Source organism: Conger conger, chromosome 9 (genome assembly GCF_963514075.1).
Source record: "Conger conger chromosome 9, fConCon1.1, whole genome shotgun sequence".
In the NCBI taxonomy this organism is placed as follows: Eukaryota; Metazoa; Chordata; class Actinopteri; order Anguilliformes; family Congridae; genus Conger; species Conger conger.
The window spans coordinates 30809371-30836960 of NC_083768.1; the positions used below are offsets into that span (position 1 = coordinate 30809371).

General features: G+C 38.1%; 1 protein-coding gene across 1 annotated transcript in view; it reads left to right on the forward strand.

The window, feature by feature from the left end:
• Positions 1 to 27590, forward strand: part of adcy8 (adenylate cyclase 8 (brain)) — a 60460-nt gene that overhangs the window by 25972 nt on the left and 6898 nt on the right. The window contains exons 4-13 of the mRNA XM_061255966.1: positions 779 to 890; positions 2299 to 2426; positions 4579 to 4737; positions 6840 to 7110; positions 16729 to 16829; positions 17588 to 17789; positions 19384 to 19473; positions 19938 to 20110; positions 21587 to 21668; positions 27306 to 27464. Coding sequence (XP_061111950.1) covers positions 779 to 890; positions 2299 to 2426; positions 4579 to 4737; positions 6840 to 7110; positions 16729 to 16829; positions 17588 to 17789; positions 19384 to 19473; positions 19938 to 20110; positions 21587 to 21668; positions 27306 to 27464 — 1477 coding nt within the window. The remainder of the gene's footprint in view (positions 1 to 778; positions 891 to 2298; positions 2427 to 4578; positions 4738 to 6839; positions 7111 to 16728; positions 16830 to 17587; positions 17790 to 19383; positions 19474 to 19937; positions 20111 to 21586; positions 21669 to 27305; positions 27465 to 27590) is intronic.

Sequence of the window (27590 nt, forward strand, 5' to 3'; positions counted from 1 at the left end):
AAAGGTTAATTCCTGTAGTACGCATAAATGAGGGTTCCAGTGTGGCTTTCATGTATGTAATTTCCTGGCAAACATGCATACATGTAGCTAACAAACTCAAGGCAAGTTCACCTTGTGGTGGTACCATATCTGTACTCCACAACCCTATACTAAACTGGATTGTGGCATAAACAGATTGACAACAAATTTTAAACCTCTCATCTTATTTTTGTAGATGTGGAGTTGAATATGGAAATGTTCTTGTAGACCTTTTATGATGAGTGTTTTTGGTAGTCTCACACCTCTCTATCCATCCAAAAAATGTATTTTTCCTTCTTCATCAAGAAGAGTGTTGTCTGTTTAAAGTCTGACATGCTTCTGATGGATTATTCTTCTCTCATGTGCTGCCATGATTTGACATTCATGCCCTCCTCTTTGATATTACATTGAAAATCTTTTGATCAGTCAGTCAACCGGCTGCCAATATTTTTATCATGCTGTCTCTTATTTCAATGTGATCTGCATTTTCTTTTCTGTAGATTATTTTCCCTGTCTAAACCCTGACTTGGCAGCAACCAGTTACTCCTGCTGAATTTAGAGATGTTTATGGCCAGGCATGATAGGATTGAAATACTGATCTGCTAATGCAGAGTATTTCTTATTCCACACATGCCTGTAGGTGCCAACTTTGATAACGTGAATTCATTTTTATATTTAAATTGTTTTTTTATGTCTGCACTGTAGCTGAGATGATTTAGCAGAATGAAATATTAATGTTGAATTTCCATATTTTATTCAGCATTCTTTTTGCAGACGTGAAGGGTTTCACCAATCTCTCCACAACCTTGTCCGCACAAGAACTGGTGAGAATGCTCAACGAGCTGTTCGCCCGCTTTGACCGCCTTGCACATGTAAGTTGACCTGGAGTTGTACTTTGCTAAAACTTTGAAAAAGTACACCTGGATTTTAGAAAGTTTGATGATGATTTTTTTTTTGTATAATGGTGATCCCTTTATGGAACTTTGCAATTGCATAGAGAACTCATCATGACCAGAATCCTGTATAATTAAATACTATTTAGAATTTAATACATTTAATTAAGTAAAATAATATTCATTGTTGAAAAAATGTATGTCATTACTATGGCTGAATTCAATGATAGTAACATACCGTTTCTTTTTACCTTTTTATTTTTATTTAGGAATGCAATATGGCAAACCAGAAAGCTTAATGGTTTTGAAAGTTAAGAATTTCATAGTTGTTGGTGTACTGGGCTTTCAAATATATAATGAACTGTAAAAATCTGAATGCAGGATAACTTCATTACCTAAATGAATTCCCTGCAGGTATTTCATAATGACCTCCATTCTTCCATTCCCATGAATCTTAAACTGTCCAGTTCACAATAAACCAAGCCTTTATTTTAGTAACTGTCTAATGGACTGTGCACAGTTCATTATAAAGCTACAATGATAACTCAGCCAAAATAATAATAACGCTGACGAATAGCCATGACTGCTTTAAAGTGCATTTTTGAATATCGCGTAGAGAGGAAAATTCAACGTATCACTTTTTCCCTCTATTTTTAATTGAATGCAAGACATGAATCGAAAAATAAGGGTCCTAAATTCATCTTCTGTTAATCAATCATTATTGAAAAATAAATATCTTGGGCATCTGTGCAATTAATATTTGCCGTTCATAGTCCCTGAAATGAAGGGTTTGTTTGAAAGGAACGTCTGTTTGTGTTTCTACATCAAAGCTATTTTTGTTCTTTAATCTTTCTTGTGTAAAAGGCAGCACCAATAATAAGCAGTGGGGTGTGAACAGCACACCATTAAATCGTTGTAAATAACTGAGATGGCAATTAATACATGTAGTTTGATATCGTTTACTTGCTTTGCCCAATACATGTCCTTGGTTACTCTTCATAGGATATGTATTAGATGTAATATCTGTAGCATGTAATAACTGTAGCATGTCGCCAGTCAGGGCTAGATGATCATATTGTGTATACCACATACCATTAAGTAAGCATACACACTTTTGGCTATCAACTTACATCCTCTTAAAAAGAGCAACCAAGGTTAAAGAGTAGGCATCTACAGCAATGGTCCAGTGCAAATACATGGAGCCCTCTGCAGCTCTACTCAATGGGGAGTGAAACGGTATTTAAATAGAATCATATAAATATCTTGGACCATCTCGAAAACAGCGTGGTGTTAAGGCCGTGGCATTGGTCAGGACGACATCAGTCAGTAATAGCGTGAGGGCAGGCTCTCCGTTTGCGAGACTGATCCAGACACCCCACCTCCACAGGAGCACCACTGCTTGAGAATTAAGATCCTGGGCGACTGCTACTACTGCGTGTCCGGGTTGCCGGAGCCTCGGCAGGACCATGCGCACTGCTGTGTGGAGATGGGACTGAGCATGATCAAAACCATCAGGTACACGGGCCACCGTCGCACAGCCGTGACACACACGTCAACCCCGCGGCGGGCTGGAGCCGCTGGGGAACCTCTCCCTTTCCAGCGCATCTTCGGTTCTCATGACAGAAGCCTTCTGCGCGTCAGTGCCATGACAGAGTCTGCACACGCTACATATCAGGCAGAAACAGAAGACAATAATTACCACCACATTTGACTTAAAAAAGGATAATCCTCCTTGTCATTGATGTTAATGTATGCTACTGTAAGTCTTCAAGGAGTTGTACCGTATAGAGTCTGCATGTTTTTTCTGGTGCTTTCACTCGCTATATCCAGTGTACTGCTGTTAGTTTCCTCAAGAGGAAGGCTATATTAGTGATCAGTACAGCTGTGACTGACACCTGTGTACACATTGACCACAGAGGGGGGGATTGTATGCTGTGACGCCTCCAAACCAAGAGTAAATCTGACAATTAGAAAAGGTTCATCGGGCAAATGTGTGACTGTTCATCAGAGGCTTAACCACTAATCAATTTGTGCAATTCCCCATAGAAACCAGTGTGACGGTGCATGCATCTAAGGTTATGTCTGAAGGGGCAAGTATCACAGTGCAGAATTTTAAGGAGTTACGTTGTTGGAGGAGATGCTGTAGCTGCTTGACCCATGGTTCTTTGCTGCGATGGTTCACACCTTTGATAATTTACATTTTAATAGAGTGGGGAAATAACTGGTGGTCTTAGTATTTGGCTCAATTCTGAAAATATTACCAGAGCTAGATTAAGATTTTTTTAATACAAACAACATTCAACCCTTCAACATTCCGTTCACTAGCAATTTGACGGTAAATACCAGGAGTTAAGTGTTAGATTTAATTCCGTGGTTGGGTTAAGGACTAACATGGCAGGTGGTAGACCTACCAGTCTTAATAGCTTTAAAAGTTCACACAAAGTAATGTAATTCAATACAATGATGATATTGGATACAAACACAATCTTTAATCTATTCTACATTGTGAAGTTAGTTATGTGTTTGTTTTATATTTTGTCATTTTATTCTATTATAGCCAATGTTGATGCTTAATAAACAAAGATATTGGAGAAATCATTGATTGGCAATTTTTATACTGAGAACCGTATATTTTTCAGAGTGAGAACCGTATAAAATCGTTTCAAAATGTGGAATATTCGCGGTTCTACATCATGAACATTATGAAAACAGAATATATTATATTATGTCCCTTGATACAAATAGACATACTCTCTGCCCAATAAAGGAATACTGGCTATGCTGTTAACCCAGCATTGACTTTTGGAATGTGGCAAAACACACATCACCACACACGTAACCTTCATGAATGTACATTATCGGCCTGTGTCAGTTAGAATGATGCAAAAATAGCCCATTAGAGGCGACAAAGGCCAATAGCAGCCAGGACAATGCTTTCTGACTGGCCATTTAGTGGTTATATCCAAGGTCTCTGATATCCTGAAGTGGACAATGGCACCCATCTTAGAAACACGTGACATTTGAAATCTTGACAGAAGCCATAATGCTGTCGATCACGCCTCCACTGGACTATTATCTATGGCAGAAATTTGCACATTTTCGCATTTGATAGCTTGGCAGACTGAATTCTAAAAGCCCAGAGAATTACAAAAGACCTCAAACTCTTCTTTATGCAAATTATAATAGGAGGATTTTATTGACATTATGTCAAATGAATCAAGAAAAAGTGGAGTGTCACATTTTCATGTCACAAATACAGAGAGAATATGGAAAACCCAGTTATACTTTTACTTATAGTAGCAGCATATATTATTATTTATTGAATATAATTATATATTATTATGTACTGAATATAATTTACATTTTTAAAAAGAAAAATGAGATATAACTGTTTTCATAAATGCAATGTATAATGCAACATCCAGTAGGTGCATAACCATACCCACACACTCAAACGCACAAATGCATATACTGTGTATGTATAGTGCCGTGTTCAGTATGTACATGTATGTACTGTACTGTATGCACTGTATGTGTATATAATGCAATTATTATTAAAATGTCCTGCTTTGTGGAAGTCAGTAGTCCGTGTAACCAGCACAGGCTGAGGATGTGATGGGGATTAAATCCAGGCCTCAGTGCTTTTTCTGATCTGCTGTCGGGGCAGGTATGTGAGGTCTCGCACGAAGCACGACATCGACATGAGGATTGGGATCCATTCTGGCTCTGTGCTCTGTGGTGTGCTGGGGCTGAGGAAGTGGCAGTTTGACGTCTGGTCGTGGGACGTGGACATCGCCAATAAGCTGGAGTCAGGTGGAATTCCAGGGTGAGTGGCCAGGCAGGGAACTGTGCTTGTGACCTAAATATCACAGGTTCAATTCCCAGGCAGGAATTGTCATTTGTAATTGTACCCATTAGCTACTTAACCTGAATTGCTTCACTACCTTGCTGTATGAATGTAAACTACACTCAGTGAGCACTTTATTAGGTCTTTATTAGACTTATTTTTTAGACTTCTACTCCTGTAGCCTATCCACTTAGAGTTATGTGTTCAGAGATGCTCTTCTGCATACCAATGTGAGGTTATTTTTGCTTTACTGTCACCTTCCTGTCAGCTGTGACCAGTCTGGCCATTCTCCTCTGACGTCTCTCATTAACAAGGCGTTTCTGTCTGCAGGACTGCTGCTCACTGGATTCCACGGTCAAAGTCACTTTGATCACATTTTTTCCCAATTCTGATGGTGGATGTCAACATTAACTGAAGCTCCTGTTAATTTTCTGATAATGGCTTCTTTAACTGTCATTGGCACAACCCTGCAATGACAAACAATAAACAAACCCAACAAACCCAACAAATAGCAACAACAGCCACAAAGACAATCAAAAGCCTCAAATCCATGCTACACACTGAACACTCTCCTTTACCCAAGGAAATGATTGAACATACTACCATACCTGACTAATCAAAAGCCATTTATGCCCAATGTTATGGCACCCTCAAATTGGGGGACTATGTATAGAAAGTTTGCAGTTCTTGCATGGTGAAATGGAATAAGCTAAATGTATGCACTTTATATTGTGGATTGTGGATTGTTATTTCTAAAATTGCTGACTGCTGCACCAAAAATGTATTTGTACCAAGATTTATGGATCTCATAGTATAAGAAAAGAATAATTATTATTAATATATATATATATATGAATAAATGAAAGATGCATTTAAAAGATTCATGCTCTCCTTCAAATCCCATTTAGAATGCCTCCCTGACTTCAATTAATTAAAATAAATATATTGCATGTTGTGAATTACAATAGACTTAGATTTGTGTGGTAAAGTATATATCCATGATTAATCAAGATTTTCTTCTCTGGAAGGTTTTAAAATATCATTCAACATTATTGAAAAGTATGCATGACCTAAATTAAATTGTATTATGTGCAGTGATTACATAAGGTTCCCGATATGAAGTACCCTACGCTTGATTGGACTATTTGCATATTAAAATTGAAGGGCCTGATTAAAGTTAATCAAGCTTTTATCAGAATATTGACCCCAAAGGAAATCCAATGGATTTAATCAGTACCTCATTGTAATGAGTTGCCAATCCATCTGAGTTAATAGCACATTGTTAGAGTGCTTGGAAACAATTTAGATATTACAGATGAGGCTGGGTCGATCTCTAAACTTAACAAGGCAATTATTCTGCATTGCCCTTGAACTGACTACTGCCCAGCATGACAGGCACACAGTATCTCTTCATCTGCAGTGGTCTGCATTATGTAGGTCATAAGTTTGACTAAGCCATTTGACGTTCATTCTGGGGACACTGACTGGAAAAGTATTTAATGTTTTCCCGGAAATGGTGCCCTGCTTTAGAATGCAATGATGATTCAACCATTCCAGTAATAACCATTACCGCTTTATCAATTATATCAATTATTGTCAGAACAGTTTTTAGCTGAAGCAATATTTATTGTAGTTTGCAGGGTAATTCATGAAAGCATTCAATACACATTTAGACAGTGAAGGCTTCTGGTCTACATGAAATTAAATGAACTTAAAGCCTCCTGACAGATGGCTAAGAGTTCTGGGAGACCTCCAGCAGTCTGAGAGAATATATTCAGATCTAAAATTCAATGAAGGTCTCCCATTCATTGGATGGTAAGAGCTGGCTTTGTCATAAGCAATTAGCACTGCCATCATGTATGATTTATAAGCATGCTTTGCCCCAAATTGCCACTAGCTTTGCCAGAAATTCTCCCTCTAGCTTGCTGTGTGGTTTATTGGCTTCGCCTTCCAGAACAACCCACCGGAGGGTTCAGCACTTGTGAAGCGCGTGTAGGCTTCCTGGCAACAAAATAAGGTGCATTATTTTGCATTATTTTGCATTCTTTTGCCATCATATTTCGTTCTTCTTCGACCCCTAGGAGGATCCACATCTCCAAAGCGGCCCTCGACTGCCTCAATGGGGACTACGAGGTAGAGGAGGGTCACGGGAAGGAGCGCAACGACTTCCTGCGCCGGCACAATATTGAGACCTATCTGATCAAGCAGCCAGACGAGAGCCTGCTCTCCCTGCCTGAGGACATCATGAAGGAGTCTGTGAGCTCTGCCGACCGGCGTAGCAGCAGTGCCACCTTCACCGAGGGCTCCTGGAGCCCCGAGTTACCCTTCGACAACATTGTGGGCAAGCAGAACGTAAGCGCCACGTCTTCCCCCTTCCCGCTTCATCTGGGTGCATGTGCGAGTGATGCCAAGGGGTCCTTTCGCTTTTTTTGGCTGGAATTTTAGAATATGGTTTTAATGTTCATTTGTGTTATTTTATTGTTCGCCCTTGTTTCAGTTGATCATGTTTTTTTATGTTATATGGTTATTTCGTTTGACTAGTTTTTGATGATGCGCTTTTGTTAAAGGTTCTAGTTTTAGGACACTGTTTTATGCTATATGATTATATTATTATGTTAATTATGTAGCAGATGGCATGTTTGAGTGCATGACTACCCTGCATATTTTAGCCTTCCCGCTGCTTGCCCATCAAAGGCCCAGTTCACGCCCTCTTTTTTACAGTTAAGAGATCAAAACACAAAAATAACCAGAGGTCGCATTTCAAGTTCCCCTTGGCTTACGTCACATTAACCTCAAACCCCTTGAGAGAGAAATTAAATGGCAAAAGCATTACAACAGAAGGCACTGCCCTTTGATGGTGAACCTAAGGCCGTATGGTAATCGATCTGATTTTCTGCGGTCCTGCCCCAGGTGAACCGGCTCGGAAGCAAAATTGGCGCACAGATTTTTCTTCCAGCTTGGCACGAAAACATTTTAGCATTTCCACAGTTAGCCATGTTGCATCCCAGCAGATCCCTGAGTCTTATCTGGAGTTGCAACGTGCTTCAAATTTGTCAAGCGACTGGTTCCACAGCCCCTTTGAGTTGTTAAACATTAATAAGGTCACTAAACTCCTCCATTCTGGAGTCATTCATATTCATACAGCGGAATCCTGGGAGTCACTGCTGCAGTGTTCATTCCTGGCGACATGCCATTCAGTGATGGAGCTGTGCGGGATCCACTTATGTCTAGTGTGCTGGTGTGAACATGCTAAACAGCCTCTCTATGTAGCTAAATAAAAGATACTACCATGAAGTTGGGCTCTACTTACTCTGCCCAAGAAATATGCTGTTTTACCATGATATAATCTATGGAATGTATCCAGAGTAATGCAAATATTTGAGGTACATGGTCTCTTTGTTTAAAAGAGAAAAAAAACCTTTTTTTTATGTAAGACACAACATCTAGCTGAGGATACGTTGAGCATGAGCCAGAGATTAGTTGCGTGTAATAACTAATACCAAGTCTTCTACTTTCACATCACACCCCTTCTCCCATGTAAAAAACTGCACCCTCGTTGTCTTGAAGGGCTGTCAATAAAGTCCCAATTAATTTGAATTTGATTCCAATGAGCTCCCGACACATTCTGCAGGGGCCAAATTCAGCAGACTGTACCCTGCCAAAGCTGTTGTTAGCCGATGGTCAGTTTGGTGTATTTATGTAGTGGAGTCGAGACAGAAATGCAGGTGTGGGAAATTATTTTGCAGTATTACCAATTTTAGTTCCATGTCAAAAGTGGATGTAGGGTTTTTAGTCACTTGAAATGTAGTTAAATTGTGTGCAGTATTTGGGTCAATTACTTCAATTCACACTGTCCTTATACTGCAAGCATGAGTTTATTTAGCAAAGAGTTTGTCTTTGTGTTGTTCCCCAATGTACAAATTACTTTTAAGTTTTTGTTTGCTTGAAAGTTGGCTAATGTTAGCTATCTACCTTGTCAATGTAGCAGGGTTAGCTCAGCAAAGTTCACTAGTTAGCACGGTGAAGTGCAGTGAAAGTAAAGGCTCGTAGCAGGTTGCCGTGACAACACTCCCTGATGGCATAACCCTCCAATTCAAAGAACGTCGTTGCCCTTGGCTAGAGGCGAGTTTGTCTTTAGGTGACTGTTAACGCATTTGTTCAACAAATATTTGGACGAGTGAGAGGCTGGAATTCAAATCCCACCTCTCACCCGTTACACCAACATGGCTGCTGTCATAATCACCTGCTGGTTAACACTAGAAATCTCAGAGCTGACATCATAAAGCATCTGGACTTTAATATCAAAATTGCTCTAACACTATAAATGCAAATGTTTTGCATCCATATTGGGTCAACTGTGTAGGAATTATGTTTTATACAGTAAAAATTGTAGGGGACCAAAAGTAATCGGACAAATTAACAGAAACTGAAATAATCATATTCCATATTTAGTAGCAAATCCTTTGCAATCAATGACTGCCTGAAGTCTATGAGCCATCAACATCACCAGATGCTGGGTGTCTACCCTGGTGATGCTCTGCCAGGCAAGTACACTACTGCAGCACTCTTCAGCTCATTTTTGGCTATGTATCTGACTGATTTATTCTGATTTTCCTGCTTAATGATGGCCATGTTGTGAGACAACAACGACAGACTCAAAATGCAGATGTCTCTCCTAGAATCAACTCAAAAACCATAATATCAAAGCTATGAATCTGCACTTCATTGTCATTGTTTTACTTCCCAAGGCCCAAACTTGACACAAAATGTGTCATTGTCCAAGTACTTATGGACTGCACTGTAAATATATTTTATTGATATTGGCAATTATACACAACTGTGAATAACTATTGTTCATTTTGTTTTATTGTTAGGGATGTTAGTAGTTTTTTTCATTCAGGATTTGAGTTGTCTCATGCGAGATTTAGGTAATTAACCACATTTGACTGAGAATGCCTGTAGCTAGGGAGGTTAGCGAGGGAAGTTAAGGAGCATCATCAGCCTTTATTGTCTGTTGAAGAGCTAATTACATTGAATGTTTCACGATGTATGGTACTTCATTTAGAACTAATTTAGTTAATTAAGTAAGAGTGTGTGCAAGTGCATGCAAATAAATAGCCTTTTTTTTCGTGTGTTAGGAACAGCAACCGTAGTCTAGGGTGAGCACTCAAAAATCTGAGATTTTCAAAGTACTGTGACAGTTGGTCCAGCATAAAAATCACATTTTTGTATTCATAACAAGGGTAGTGGGTTTCATTTGGTAAGGAATGATTATTTTTTGGGTGTCACACGATCCTCTGTTCTGTGCCCCTGTACTTTCCCTTACGACTCTTTCTTTTCATGCTTTGGCTGACAACCGAGAACCCAACATTTACTGCATTTACTGCAACACTTACACACACACACACACACACCTGAAACTGTTGAGGTACATCATTCATATCTCTTGTAGAATTACAAGGCAGGCCATTGTAGTGAATGGTATTTCAAGAGATGACACCATTAAGTCACTGTGGAAATGAAAGATGACAGTGATATGAGTTTTTTTGCACTGAAGCAGAGGGAAATGTGAGTATTCTTTTGACAAAAACAGCATGCAGCACTGTGCCTCTGTGTATCAAATTCAACAATTTAAAAAGTTAGAAAGCCTAGTACGACTGGGTTTTTTCCCCCCCAAAAAAAATATTTCATTGTAATCTCATTTCAGCTTTTGTAAATGTAAATATAGAGATAACCCAGATAATTCATAATGGTTCATTTCTGTGCCGAGCCGAACAAGTAATTATTGTAAATAGGCAATCCCCTTAAGATACTATGCTTGCTGCCTTCAAATTATTTATGCTAAGATCAATTCATAGTAATATTGAAAACTATTCTGGTTAACAGGGAGCATCAAGGACAACCCACAAAACGGATTAAAAAACTGGCGAATATATACTATACTTGTTAAAATGTTGACATGTTGACTTTGATTACAAAATAAAATCCTGAATTTATATAAATCTTATTTAGCTAAAGGACTGATCGTTGTTTTCTTGCGTGTTTTAGCTAATTGCACAATTAAAAAAGGGCATCACTGCACTTTTGCTTGTAGCAGCTGTATAATAATTTTGCTCTTCACATTTTTCAAAAAAATGTCCAAGTCCTTTAGCTATCATTCTGGTCACGACTGGTTGTAAGCTTTTTATAGCTCTTCAAATAATCAGCAGAATAAGGACTTGGAGTATAAATAATCCCCCTAGCTAATGAAATCAACTTCAGCAAGTTTCCTTGACTCCAACAACATTTTACTTTTTCAAGATATCTTCTGATGAATGGAATAATCAATTTGACGATATTATATTGTCAGGCATAATTATTTTTGTCATGCATTATGATTGTTTTGAACTAGTGTGTTATTCTTTGTAAAAGATGTTGCAATTCTTCATTTAAAAAAAAGCCTCTTTACAGACTAGCGATGCATGAATCAATTAGTTAAACATAAATAGCATCATTAAGCATTGAGAGTAAACAGTAGATGACTGGAATCCTTCTCCTGTAGGCAAATTCTGTGCAACATTCTTACAATTCAAAAGAATCTTATACGCCAAATGCCTTTAAGACTTTCATAAAAAAAAAAATACATGTCTTCTCGTGCAATAAATATATTTCTTGATTCATGCATCCTTGTGACCATTCGATGCTTCAGGCAAAAGCACATAGACTAATAAGCATCTCAATCAGAACTAAATACATAAATTATTTTAGAAACACAGCCTGAGGAAGTGATATGGCTTCATGGTGAGACTCACTCTGCCGATCCTCTGCTGTAGCCAGAGAAATCCTTTTTTGCCTGTGAAGGAGTGCTCTGCACAAGATAAAGCCAGATCTTATCCATAGCTCCTGGGCTCTTTTGTGCGGACATTGTGTGAGCTTGTGCAACAGCGCCACACAATCGAGCCAAGCCAAGCGTGTCCTTCTCTTCCTTCAACTGTCGGAAGTGTTTTCACCATGAAACAAAGACGTTCTCAATTATGTACTTCTTTTTGTTTCGTTCTGGTTCTTTGTGCCGGTGCTGACTGGATCACGGGGGGGGGGGGGGAAATGACAGCTGTTGTTCTGTCTTCCGGAGAGGCATTTGTATTATTGTATTATTTAGCATTATTGAGAGAGGCATTTTTATTATTTGGTTTATCTTTTTTTCTTCCTGTACGCATGACAGTAAGGATGCACGTGTCAGCTGTTCTGAGGCAGTGTGGCAGATGCAAGGTGACATGTATTGTGGGATGCTAAGCCGTGCTGTGTAGGACTGTACTGAGGGAGATAAGAATGTGCCGGAATAATATCAGGACGGGGTACTTCTCTGGGCTGGGAGAGGGGACCACAAATAAACCTGATGGGGACACTGGCCACTATGGCAGACTCCCTGGATCCACATTATTGGATCTCTTACCCTCAGCTACCTCAGACCTTCTGCAAATTATATTATTACTTTGGGTTTCAGCTATCTAAATATTTGTGCCAATACAGCCTTGGCCTTCCGTATCATTGTTACACCCTACAATAGGCAAATAATCTTTGCTGAGCAAACTGTTTAAGGGTTTTCAATGTTTTATATCCTGAAATGAAAATAAATATCAGGTGGCAGAGAGTGCATTGGCATATTTGCATAGGGTCAAAGCTAGAGTTCCCTGGGGTGCCTGAATTGAAATATATATATAATATTTAGTTTGTGAGGAGGCCATGCATGGAAAATAAGACTGAGAGAAGCACTGATATACTGAGATGGCATTCATCATCATGTTGAGTGTAAAGCTAACACTGTAAAATGTTATTAATAGCATGTGATAAATGCCATATGAATATATTAGCTATACGAAGCTATGAAATGTGAAGGGGCAAAGTTAGTGCGCTGCAATTCGAACTGTGCATTGTAACCTTTGGTGGATTTTCCTTTGTCTACCTTCTTAATATCACATTTATTATATAATGTATATGAATGTAAACACGTGATTTTAAATAATGTATCACTTGCCGTAACCCTACCCATGGCACAATTGTGTGCAGAATACTCTTGAAATGTTAAAGAGTACCATCTGCTGTGTTTGATGGTGCATCAAAATAATGCATGTGTGTGTGTATGTTACAGAGCATGCACAGAATGCCAAATTAAGAATGAAACCATGGACCTGTCACTGCGAAAGAAGTCAGTTTGGTCACTGGAAGAAGCCTTATGGTCCTGATAATGTGTAAACTGAAAAGGATAGCTTTTCGTTTGAAATATTTTCATAAACAACATTTGTATTTGTCTTTTATGAAAGAAGAGGATGGGGAGAAGTGTGTAAAGTAGGTCTTGGTGAAGTCAATTCCTACTGTTTCAAAAACAAAAACAACTCCAGCTCTATTTTTTAATGCTCCGATTCAAGTATCAAAACATACAGCACTAATGAGCATTTCTGAAACTAGAAACCCAACTTTTTAATGGTGTAAAACTGCATGTCATGCCCCAAGGATAAAAATAATAATATGCATGTGCAATAATTCAATAATGTGTTGAATAAGTTAGAATTAAAAAACAAGGTTCAGGTCTATCTGAAAAACAACTCTGCCATGATAGGTGAGTGTGCATGCATGGCTTAACTCTAAAGGTCGTAATGACTTAGAACAAGATATTTTTTTCATTTCACACAACTTACTGTGTACATGTCAACTGACTTACCTACAGTATCATGTACACAGTATGCCATGTACATCACCAACTCTAGTATTCATATGTATTCCACATGCATCACCAGTTCTGCAAGCAGTTATGTTTGAATTACTGTAACCACACTATGCTGCATATTTCCAAACTAGTTATTTTGCTACATGGTTATTTACATTAGGAAAAATATGAGAAGAAAAGGAAGTATCACCCCAGGCAGACCAAAATTAAGTCTTGTTTTCTCAAAAGATTGTTACTGTGCAGTTTTTCAATTTCAATTATAACCTAAATCCAGAGAAGCTGTCTGAGAAAATGTCTGTTCCAGTAGTTACGTTTGATATCAACTGAACACAGATTGACGACAGGGTAAAAAAGCCTAAATTTAAGCATAACGGCAATGGAGGGATTTTTAATAAGTTTTTGGATTACCTTTCTCAGACTGGCTGGGGAAATAACAACCTAATTTATTTATGTATTTATTTATATATTTAGCCAGGTATGAGTCATTCTTTATTTATTTGCTGTTGTGTGTCACAACAAACTGGAACTGGCATTTTGGATTTCTAAACAGAAATTATGTTTAGCCATCAGTCATTATATGGATTTTCTGTCACCAAATATAGTGATGTTGGTCCTTCAGCATCACCTGGCAGGTATTTTAAATGATTGTCATCATCAAGTTAAGGCAGCTAGTAATAATGGCCTAAATGTTATGTCTGTGTCACAATTTCTTCTGACTCTGCGACAAGAAATGAACTAAACATGTATGCAAACCTAATCTATTTAAGGTAAAGCATACGTTTTATAGTAAAATTGTTTTATGAAGAAAAGAATGTTTGAAATATTGAATCCAGATACATATTTCTCACCAATCCAGATCGAAGGCTCTCATAATAAATAGTCCAGCAGTGATAGACTTGCATGCTAGCTTTTTTCATTTGAGGCCAACAGATATTGCAAGATGTCAAATAAATTTTGCATTGTATACTGTAAATCTAAGAGCAGCTTGCATTTTAATCTCATGTTTTCCCACAAAATGAAATGAACAAACAGTATTTATCTGTCGATGGTTTATTTGTCCACATGCTGATTTGTATATTTGCCTTTTTTAGTGTTTTCATTATTTTACCACTTGATTTATTTGTTTATTTGCTTATTTATAGAGTAATGTATTTGGCATAGTTTTTTTTTGTTTTGCTCCAGCATTGTTTCAAAGACCCTTGAGTGAATGGGTGTGATATGCATGAAATGCTATGAGCCATTCTCTGATCTAGAAACATTGCATTATGTTTTGTTTTCTTTTTGTTTCTGTTTTTTATTTTTAACCGAAAAGGGGGACAAGCAGGTTTACATTATTTGCATGTGCTTTCCCCCTAGACTCTGGCTGCCCTTACGAGAAATTCAATAAATCTGCTTCCAAACCATCTCGCTCAAGCTTTGCATGTCCAGTCTGGCCCTGAGGAAATTAACAAGCGCATAGAGAGTGCCATCGACTTACGGAGTGGCGATAAATTGAGGCGTGAGCATATCAAGCCTTTCTCACTGATGTTTAAAGACTCCAGCCTGGAAGAAAAGGTAGCTGGGTCTTAGACAGGTTCTTTTTCTCTAAGATACAAGTTTAAAAAGAAAAAAAAAGATTCGTCTACCATACTTTTATCATGAGTAAGCTAAAGGTTCTACACACATAAATGCGTAACTCTCAAAAATGGGGCCGTTCGATGATGGGCCAAAGGCATATTTAATATTATTTTTAGGCATGTTTGACTCTGATTATCTCTTGTCATTATTGAGTCATTGCTGCTGTCAATGCCACATTCTTTAAAACACATTGTGCTACAGTTAGCTTAACTAAAGGTAAATGCTTTCTTAAAAAAACGAAGCCCACAAATAGTGATTTACTGGACTATGACATACAATTCCAACAATGAAAATTTGGTTAGTATGCAAAATGTACATGTTTGGCATAGTGAGCCAAATACCGTAAATGCAAAAGAACGTACTGACAAGACAACCACACAGCAACACTCTCAGCATTAAATCAGCTCTTTTTCACTGAAAATGTTGTTGTGTTGACTTGACTTGGGTAGTCGTATCAATGCAAATTATTCTTATAATGAAACTGATGTTAGCTCAGCTCAGCATCCCACAATTTGTATATTGACATTTTATACTGCCTAAATTAGTACTGCCTGTCATTTTCAATATTTTATTATGGAATTCAGTTCGTTTTGGGTGATAGCTAAATGACGAACACTTGCAGTTCAGATGTAATCACAGAAACTGAAACAGAGATGATATTTAAAATTCTATCATGCAGCCTATATTCTGAAATGCCTTGACTAATGACATGTAAAAGTGTGTAATTACTGAGGCAGTATGATTATGCACAGTTTAGTATCTACACCACAGTCTTGTTTCAGTTTCCCTAGCAAGATATGTGTTATTTCAAAAACCTCACAAAACAAAGACGTTCTTTGGCAAAGTTGATTGGCTTCGGTGATGGGTGAAACAACCCCTTTAGTTTACTCATGACCAAACGTGTGCCGTGGACTTGTTGTCCTTAAAAGTCTGACATTTTCAACCTTTTTTTACGGTTTATTTGACCCTTTTTGTAAAAACCCTCTGTTACTGCACCTTTGGCGTTTGAGTTGAAACAACCTTCTTCTGTTGCCTTCCCTTTGTTTGACCATTTCAAACCTACATTCCATTCCCCGTTTTGATTTGGTTTTGCTTAATGTTCAGTTAATCGATGTTGAAGTTCCTTCTTTTGGCATAGCCGTTACAGACATATAAAGCATCCTCTTGCTAATTTCCCAGCGCCCGTTTATAACAGAGAAAAGAGGCAGAGAGCAGGGTCAAGAGCTGGCTGTTTTTCTTCAAAAACAACCCTTTCATTTTGCAAGGTTTTATCCATTGTTTTCTTCTTAGCAGGGGCTTGGCTTTATTATTTTATTTATTTATATTTTTACAACTTATTGAACTGCTTGGTAGTTTCCACAGATGAATTAAATAAGTAGCACAACAACCAAAGAGCAAAAATTGGACTGATCTCTTCATTTAAAGTTAAGGACAGTAAGTTGTAAAGTAATTAATAGAGTCAAAAGTATAGGTTGTGGTCAAATGCTGTCTCAGTATTAAACTGTGCTCTCTGCCCTTTTGCCTATAGAAGTGGCATGCCCATGGCAAAGCATTGTGGGATGTGGACGGCTTGCTGCTGCCTTGGTGTTTACTTCTCTACTGTGCGTCTGTTTGAATTCTTTCTCCCCCCCTCCCACCCCTCCCCACAGTACTCCCAAATGCGGGATGAGGTCTTCAAGTCCAACTTGGTCTGTGCATTCATAGTTCTTATATTCATCACGACCATCCAGAGCTTGCTGCCCTCCGCCAGGTAACTACAAAAGTAGCCAAATCGGACTCTGTTATTTTACTTGGGTGAATCACGGTGTATTGATTTAGATCACATGGGGGCTCTTTGCATCAGGGAGAACTCCAAAGAGAAAATCAAATTGCATGCAACTTGCCTCTCATCTACGAATTAGAAGTGAGTTTGTGAAAAGGTGATGAGATTGTGTCTCCCTAGGCGCAGCACTACTCATTTTCATTCCATGCTCTCGTTTTCAGAACATCAAACAGTTTTGGAGTTAATCAATAGTCATTGACTTAGAATTAAATGCAAGTGCTCTTGTCTCAAACATGATTTTCAGCTAAGGTAACTCGCCAAATTCTGCTTTTGATTAAATGTGTACTTATCCATATCCATATCTCTTAGCCACAAAGGTGGTTCTTAAGTGATAAAAATTTGCCGTGCATTCTCATTTCTGTCTTGGAGCATTTTCTGAGTTGCAGAATGAGCTCAGTCTCACCAGGGTTTATTAAAGAGCTCTCACTGTAGGCTAATACTCTGAAAGAGCATTAGGAAACCAAAATTCTACAGACAGTATATATTTCAGATATCAGCTATATAATTTATAAAGGCCCATGTCATGTCATTTTTGTATATTTTATCGGTTGTAGAAAGATGTAACTGGTCAAAATAAATAGAACAAAGAACAGTTGCCTTTGATAAAATAAATAAATGAAACCAATGGATAGAAATAATTTTCACTGTAGCTAACCGTGTGCATGTGCGTGTGCCTGTGTCTGCAGGATGGTAACCATGGTGATCCAGTTCTCCATACTGATCATGCTACACTCAGCCCTGGTCCTGGTCACCACCGCTGAGGACTACAAGTGTTTGCCCCTGGTCCTGCGCAAGGCCTGCTGCTGGATCAATGAGACCTACGTGGCCAGGAATGTCATCATCTTCGTCTCCATCCTCATCAACTTCCTCGCTGCCATGATCAACATCGTAAGTACGGCTGATGTCCTTTTGCTGCAGGGTGAAAAGTTGAGCAGTGAAAAAATATGGTTCCGAAGGAGGTAACTGCAGCTTTGCCCTTTCACTGACCGTCTCCATTGTAAATATAGATGAAATGCTTGAATCGATTGGTCACAGGTCAAAACCTGTATAAATGAAATGAATTAATGAATATTTAATATTATGTAAAAAAAGAATTTAGTTATGGTTTGATTAATTGAGATCTTTGTTAATTAATATTATTAGAACGGCGATTTAAGAGAGATTCCAGGATATTGTCATATCTTATTGATTCATAGTCATTTTATTTTCCATCAATTCTACTTTAATTGCAGGCTGCACTTTTACACTGAAGATAACAGTGGTTTATATTCTTACACAGTGCACCCACGCTCGCACACACACACACACACACACACACACACACACACACACACACACACACACACAATCCCAAAGAGTATGCAGGTACTGTACATATTTGAATTTGGGCAGTGCTTTCCAATGGACAGTCATTTATTGTTTTTCTCATCTGTGAGAGCAACCACATTCCAATTCCAATTAAATGGTAAATGGTTGGCATTTATATAGCGCCTTTATCCAAAGCGCTGTACAATTGATGTTTCTCATTCACCCATTCATACACACACTCACACTCACACTCACATGCACACTCACACACCGACGGCAATTGGCTGCCATGCAAGGCGCCGACCAGCTCGTCAGGAGCATTTGGGGGTTAGGTGTCTTGCTCAGGGACACTTCGACACAGCCCGGGCGGGGGATTGAACCGGCAACCCTCCGTCTGCCATATAACTGCTCTTACTGCCTGAGCCATGTCGCCCCATTACACTCGTTTATAGCTAAACAGAACATAACAGTTGAGCAATCTCACAGCAGAAATCTGTACAGCACCACTGATAACCTTCACCAAAGACCATAGAAAAACAGAGCACTGCAGGAGAAATGCATTATCTCATGTGAACAATGTGTGCTTTCACAGTCCTGTTGTAATAAGTCTGCTCTCTAATGACTTTTGGGAAATAATCTGAAAGAAAGATATATTGACAAGACCGTGGAGTACAACAAGAACACTGCAGGGTCCTTAGGGACAAAACAGCCAGGGAGTCAAATTGATTTGGATGCGACTGTTTCTTTTCTAAATTTGTGAAAGGAAAAATATGAGCCATTGTGTTTCATACACAGTAATACACAGAATATTCAAAAAAGCATGAATGGAAAATGAGACTGATTGTTCGAGGCTTTAAAGGATTGTATTATTAATGCTGTGTGAGAACAATTTGTTCACATGAACTTTCATTGTCCCCATTATTTCCGGAAGATTAACAGCCTGCTGTTTCATTGAGCTATTCCTTCTTAGATTGAAAATTTTGAAAATATACAAAATCAATAGCACAGAACCGAAATTAAACCACTTCCATTATTTTATATGCCATTAAAAATGACACAGCACAAAGGCTGATTAACCACAAGCCACAAAGTGCTTGTGAATGTTGGTGTATATAATTTTATTGCATTATGTATGTTATGGTAATACTTTTCCTTATCTGCTGGGTCTGATCAGCTGTGGTGCGATTTTGACAAGTCTACAACCATCAGGAACCAGACGTACAACTCATCTTCCTCAATACCTGACATCTGTTTCTACCCTGAGGTATACATTCTTACAATCCAACTTTTTGAGTGAAAGTGTCATTACCCATGGATGATATATGTATGTTGTAGGTATGTTGTTTTTATCCCATTATTTTTGAGTTGAAAAACAATCTAAAAAGATAGGCAAATATCCTCCTTCATAGCAAGCAACAATATACCAAGTTAATAACAATAATTAATGTCACTGCGGGTGTCTGAGTTTGATTGAAGAGGGACTGCACTTTATGTAATTATGTATTATCTCATTACTCTTTTCCAGAATTGAATATTAACAGAACAGAGTTTACGTTCTAATCTCACAGACATGTAATTATTGTACAGAAGCACTTTTCTGATTCATGTGTTAAGTGATTACCTTTGCATCAGACAGCGCGAATGTCAACCCGTCACTGCAGATGTAGCGTGCCTCTGTACACACTACACGTTTGATGTTTTTAAAAATACATATTTTCTCGGTCATAGTACTTTGTCTTCACCGGCGTATTGGCCATGGTGACCTGCGCTGTGTTCCTGCGCCTGAACTCGGTTCTGAAACTGGCAATTCTGCTCATCATGATCGCCATTTACTCCCTGCTCACTGAGGCATTCTACACATCGCTTTTTGTGCGCTACGACACCTTCCACCACAACGGAGAGTGAGTATGACTGACCGACTCCGTCCTCCAACTACCTTGTTTTCATTTGCCTACAGTATCAGAGTCACAGCATTTTTCAATTATTTTATAGTTGGTATGTTCTCTGGCAGATTTAGATGGTCTCACCAAACATACCAGAAAAAACAAGGTGAAAATCTATCAATTTAATGAAGTCTATAGAATGCAAATGTTTAACATTACAGTACATTAACTGACCCATTTCTGTAACATCAAATTTATGTGAGTGGCTGAAACTCAGATTATGATTATTTGGTCATCAGGCATTATAAATACATGTTTCTGTCAAAGGTCAATACTGGTGTGACTATTCCATGCTGAAATATTTGACTTCCTGGTGTTCACCAAAGCAGTGACAAGAGTTTGGCTTTGAATTGTATTCAACCTGCATACACCCTTGTGAGAGCGTATGGAGGGACTGCAATTGCAAAAGAAGAAAAAGAACTGCAATTGTTTAAATAGCCTATACAATGGGCCAGCTTGTGCAAGCTCATGCAGGAGTACTCCTTGTAAATTCCAATAGGCTATCCACAAAAGCACTCTTGCCTTGTGAAAATCCATTGACAGCCTTTCCAAAACCATCATTAAAATGAAATGACCAAATGCATTCCAAAGTAATAGCAGGATCTACCAAGTTCTTCAGGATGGAATAAAGCCTGCAAATATATGTTTTTTAACTCATTTAAATATGGTTATCATCTCCAACAAGAAACAAGCCCAGGGACAAGGAAAGAACTGTTGACATTTTATTATGATAGGTTATCCCCAAAATGTGTAACAATGTCCCAATAGAACATTGATGGCATGCACTACAAAGCAACATAAAATTGTTGTATTATATACACACCAAGCACTTTATTAAGAACATTTTTACTTTATTACACCTACATATTCATGCAATTATCTAATCAGCCAATTGTGTGGCAGCAGTGCAATGCATACAGTCATGTAGATATGGGTCAGGAGCTTCAGTTAATGTTCACATCAACCACCACAATGGGGAAAAAATGTGATCTAAGTGACTTTGACCGTGGAATGATTGTTGGTGGCATTCAGGGTGGTTTGAGTATCTCAGAAACTGCTGATCTTCCTGATCAGCACTTTCACAGGAAAGTGACAGTAACGCAAATAACCACACATTACAACAGTGGTGTGGTATCTCTGAAAATAAAATGCATCATAACTCTAAGTGGATAGGCTGCAGCAGTAGAAGTCTAAAAAATAAGTCTAATAAATACCTAATAAATTGCTCACTGAGTGTATGTTACATTATATATGAACTTATATACAATTGTATGTGATGTGTTGGGGGGCGGCAGGGTTACAGTATGTAACATATTTGTCACCCAAAAACAATATAGTTGGATTCAAGCCCATGTGCTTTCTATTCCTTGATAAAATTAGTACATAAGCCCAGTTTATATGTTCAAGTAACTATTGTGCCTGGACTTGTTTCAGCAAAAATTTCCTGGGGACCAAGGAGACTTCTCTTCTTTTGATGGCAATGTTTCTACTAGCTGTGTTTTACCATGGGCAGCAGGTAAGACATGGACTCAGAAGTCAAATTAATGTATTGGTAAAGCTGTATACTATCATAGATGTACATGCCACCACGCTGGGGGTTTGGTTTTGTTGGTCCTTGATGTTGCCAAATAGGACTATCACATTATGGAGTTTCTGTTCCCAGATTACAATCAAATGGTGTCAAGGAAGTGAAGTTTAAGGTGAAATATCGTTAATTTTTTTAACAGCTATTTTAACAATCAACACCCTTGTTTAACGTTCGATACTCGACACAAGTGCATCAACTGTTAATACCCTTAATTGATCTAACTTGTAAAATAAATTAATTCAATTGAATGTGTTAATTATTACCAAAAGATTCTCAAATAAATTGCTGAATTTGTTGATAAGCAGAGCTACCTGTTGTATCAACGGTTATCAAAAAGTACAACTCACAATGAATAAAGTTAAGAGCTTTATTAAGTTATGCAGTAATCAACATCTAAATCTAAAGATGAGGGTCAAGTACCTTGAACACACACACATCTTATCTGCAGACTATGAGCTGGCCCATTGAAGTTCCCCATGGCCAAATGGTGATTGAGGAATTAGTTCCCTGACAATGGCTATTTCAGTTTATGCTTGTGTCAGAATAAAGTGAAGTAAAATAAAATTAGTACTACATACAGAACTAGTCAGCCATCTCTTCACCCATATAGTGTAACCACTCATTCAGAATTACTCAGAACAGGTCAGGCTATATGTGCATGAGTTTATCTATTATTTTTTTAATTCATCTACCAATCAAACAATGGGATGGTATTGCTTGCAATGAATTGGATTAGACCTCCATTACTCAGATTCAGCTTCACTGCAGAGCTATAATGCCATTCACAATTTACCATCAAGTAAATGATCAATTTTTAAATGACCATCAGCACAAGCATGCCACTATTAATTACATTCGTGCTGATGGGAACAGGGAGGAAATTGAATAGACTATTGCTGTGCCTTCAGTTATGGGTCAGTACAGTACATTATGTTTAATGTTTTGAAAATGCCATCAATCTATAAGCTTTTCAACAGAGTGCTTTTCCATCAAGCAGACGCCAATTTCACCCATTTAAATGAATTAATTGGAGTGAGTTTCCCGATTGCGACGTGTCTTGAAAGTGCACGTCATACTTCACAAACAATTTGAAGACAGCTCAACACAGAAAATGTCGCTAGTTTTTGCCAAAAGATGACGTGAAAATTATTACGTGCGAGTCTTTCGAACATATTTTCTTCACTAGAAACTGCATAAGAAGGAGACAAGTGAGGAAGTACTTTAGCATGATTATCTCTCATTAATCAACTGGGCTTTACCTGGCGTTGCCATTTAGAGGTTTTTTTTTGCGATGTTTCATACATCCTGCTAGAATCTGTTCTGACAATAAACCGATTTAGGCGACTGACATAGTTTGAATATGCTTTTGAATTAACAAAAATTTTACTTGCAGAAGTAGTAGAACATAAGATCACTTTCCCAAAACTGCTAATGTCTAAAAAACGAATGTTTGTGGTGGGCTAGTGGAAATAGTTTTCGTTTTTTAGGAACACAGAGGCCCATTTTGTCAGAATATTCAGTCAACTGCCGTCGAATTAGTGAGAGACCAGGCTCTTGGGTTTTAGGTTCTATTATAAACATAATATTTTCTCTGCATGTATACAGTTATTTTGAATATTCACAGTCAAACATAAACTGTAGTTTGTTGTTCATAGTATGGCATTATCCACATGTTTATATACATATATCACTGAATACAGTTGTACACATTGATACACCCTACCTCACGTCCTTCATGCCATGATGGTCAAATGCCAATTTATCAACACGAACCAACCTTCATGACACCTGATCAGCTGGTGGTTTTCACATATCATCTTATAAGCTGCTTCAGAACTGTAATTGTTTGGTTTGACAAAGTTTCATAGTCTATTATCCGTTTGTGTATGTATCAACAGGTGTACGTATCAATAATATGATACTTTCTTTGCTGCAACCTCTCATACAGTTTCATGTTGACTGGTCACACTGAACATCATTGTGAATAAACTGGAATGAACTGGAATTGCACCAGTTCAAAATCAGTATCCTGGGAGGGAAAATTAAGTGAATTGAATAATTTTTAATGCTGTTTATTGTAGTTGATGTCAGCATGCTGAGTAATTTCCAATATTTTTTCTCAAACGAATTACTTGTTATGCACTTAAATTCAGATTGAAGTATAATTTACCATACCAACCAAATACAGTATATGCTTTCTCCGAATAGATTTCACAGATATTCTGTTTCCTGTCACTCTCCAACTTTTCATAAACCAGTAATGCTTACTTTGGCCACGCAACGGGGAAACAAATTGTCTTGTGCATCAGACCTAAACTTGTGTCAGCAACTATATCTTTTGCCTAAATTCCAGATTTTTTATTATGAAGATTTGCAATTATTTTTACTTTCCTTTTTTTTGCGAACTGGAACAGTAATTTGAATAAACAGGCAAATTGAACTTGACTGTTTGCATACAGTAAAGGGAAGCTGCTGATAAGAATGACTTATCAATTACTACAATAATTGTTCCCAGAGTAGTGGTCCTTGTGTGTTCCCAGTGCTTATTATCTGGCTTCACCACATAAGGTGAGGATGAGTTCCCACCTTAGGGGTGGTAGACAGGACCAATCGTAGCACTCAGCTCACCATTTGATAGTATCTGCGCCATGGGTCTGCTGCTTCAAACATCTGCAGGGAGAAACTCGTGAACCATGCAGAATGTATCTGCTCAGCTGGCCTGCAATTAAGCTGTCTTCGGATGCCATGGATACAACTCAAGTATGTGGCCCAGGGGGCTAATTACTGCTTGGCACAAGCCAGGCAAAGTAACTATTTCTTGTCTGTAGGCCTAAAAAGACATGGCAAAAGCCCTGATGTTTTTTGGACAGAGCTGTATTGGGCTAATATGTTTTTCTCTCTCACCAATCATATATGAGAGATGAATATGTCTGAAACCAAATGCTGCTGTTTTCCTTGATGCATCTTTTGGTGGTGTCCCAATTTTCTGGAATTAATAGCAGCACCTGGGCTATAATTCTAAGTCATATTCCAACTGGTGTAATATTACGCCATTATTAATAAAAAAATAATGAGAGTTTAGCAGTCTGTTCTATTCTCCAAATCACAGAATGTAGCTGAGAAATTCATTAGCATTGAATTACAACAACAAATTACCCTGTTTTTCAGTTCAAATTTCAATTCATCAAAATATCTCTGCAAAGTGGGTAACTGAGTAATGATGCTTTGTGATGAGCACAGTTAGCTACAGTGCAGTAAGAAAAACAATTTTTACTGAAGTAAAGTCAGGACAAAGTTGTCAAGGAACTTGAATTCAGTGAGAACTGCAAATGAGATTGTCAGTTAAGTCAATTGACATACCGGGCCTCAGGAAAGGAATCCAATGGAATTCAATTATTTATGAAAAAGAATGTTCTTAATTATTATCTTCCCAAACTGGCAGCTTAGTTTTTTTTGTGTGTGTGTGTTTTACACATGCAGTGAATATCACAATCCTTCACAAATAAGCTAGGCATAAAAAGGTGTGCGTGTTTGACTGTGTGGATGCATGTACAGTGGGAGCAATAATTATTTGATCCCTTGCTGATTTTGTAGGTTTGCCCACTTACAAAGAATGGAACTGTGTAGAATTTTAATCATAGGTACATTTTAACATTGAGAGACAGAATATCACAAAATAATCCACAATAACAACATCATATAAATTTAATATCATATTTTCACATGAAATAAGTATTTGATCCATAGAACTTGGGGTTGTACTCAGCATTTCTCTTCCTCCAAACACGGCGAGTCGAGTTGATGCCAAATAGCTCTATTTTGGTCTCATCTGACCACATCACCTTCTTCCAAGCCTTCTCTGGATCATCCAGGTGTTCTTTGGCAAACTTCAGATGGGCCTGTACATGTGCCTTCTTCAGCAGAGGAACCTTGCAAGCGCAGCAGGATTTTAATCCTTCACGGTGTAGTGTGTTACTGATGGTTCTCTTCATGACTGTGGTCCCAACTGCCTTCAGGTCATTAACAAGCTCCTCCTGTGTAGTACTGGGCTGATCCCTAACCTTTCTCATGATCATTGATATCCCAGAAGGCGAGATCTTGCGTGGAGCCCCAGACCGAGGGAGATTGGCGGTGACTTTGTGGTTCTTCCATTTCCACTTCTCACCAAGCTGCTTGCTTATTTTCTTGTAGCCCATCCCAGCCTTGTGCAGGTCTACAATTTTGTCCCTGATGTCCTTAGACAGCTCCTTTGTCTTGCCCATGGTGGAAACGTTGGAATCTGATTGATTGTGTGGACAGGTGTCTTTTATACAGCTACATAACGATGTAACAAGTTGACACAGGTGTTTTGGGTAATGAGTTGAGATTAGGAGTGCTTCTTAATGGAAAACAAACTGGTCTGTGGGAGCCAGAATTATTGCTGATTGGTAAGGGATCAAATTTACTTATTTCATGCAAAAATACGATAATAATTTTATAAAATTTATATGATGTTGTTATTGTGGATTATTTTGTGATAATCTCTCAATGTTAAAATGTACCTATGATTAAAATTCTACACAGTTCCATTCTTTGTAAGTGGGCAAACCTACAAAATCAGCAAGGGATCAAATAATTATTGCTCCCACTGTACCTGAAATGGATAGACATTTCCATTCACTTACAGTACAGTTCTGTATTGTATTTCTACCATGCAGACTTACCTTGAATTATGGAAATTATTTTGGAAATCATGCTGTTACACAAGCTCTTCTAGTGAATAAATAAAGATAATGGCAGATCAACAAATTATGTTGTATAGATCAGTTTAGGCCATGTTACTGAAACAGTCAAACATTACCATCAAAGTCAGCATAATCACTATTCAAGGACTAGTTTTACAAGCCTCCTAAGTATGACATAGAGGTATGCTTTTTGTAAACATTGTCTCCCCATCAGGAGTAGTAATTTTCAGCAGTAGGCCTGAATTAGAAAAAAAAATGCTGTCCATTCTTAATTGTTTGATTATGAAAATTACATTTGTGCCATAGGTTTCTGCATTCCCTTTTTGATAATTGTATTAGTCGGAGATGAGCTGAATGTTATTTGAATTGATTTTTTCTTATTTATTATTATTTAATTGAGTTATTCATCTAAAATAATCTGGTTTATTTGAGGCCCACTGTAATCTTTTTATTCTATCTTACAAAATAGAAAACTTTCAAATATTATTTTAACATACTGTGAAATGTAATTCCTCATTTATGTTATTTCCCATTCAATTCAATTTTTCAGTCATGCAAAGAAGTGCTAAAATAGCCTACACAACACGCTTTGTAATGATGTGCAGTACAGTATCATCAATCTTTTTAAATTGTTATGACATTTTTCATTACTTGCATATACGTACATAATGTATATTGTATATCAAAACATCGCTCATACTTTAGTGCATGGCTGGAAGTAAACAAAGAAGGACGTGCAGTATCATAGCTGTTAGCATGACACCAAAATGGCATCCTGCCAGCTTCTTTTCCACTTTATAGAGCCCGGCCGCTCATTTGTCTGTCTTCTCTCTGCACTCAGCTGGAGTACACGGCACGGCTGGACTTCCTGTGGCGCGTGCAGGCCAAGGAGGAGATCAACGAGATGAAAGAGCTGAGGGAACACAACGAGAACATGCTGCGGAACATCCTCCCCAGCCACGTCGCCCGACACTTCCTGGAGAAAGACCGCGACAACGAGGTGATGGGAGAGTCCCGCTGACCGGCTTTTTTGATCATTTTCCCTCTATTACCCAAGGGAGAAAATACTTCTCACCGCACCACACTTTCACATTAAGCCACAGATATGCATTTTTCTCGCTTCTTC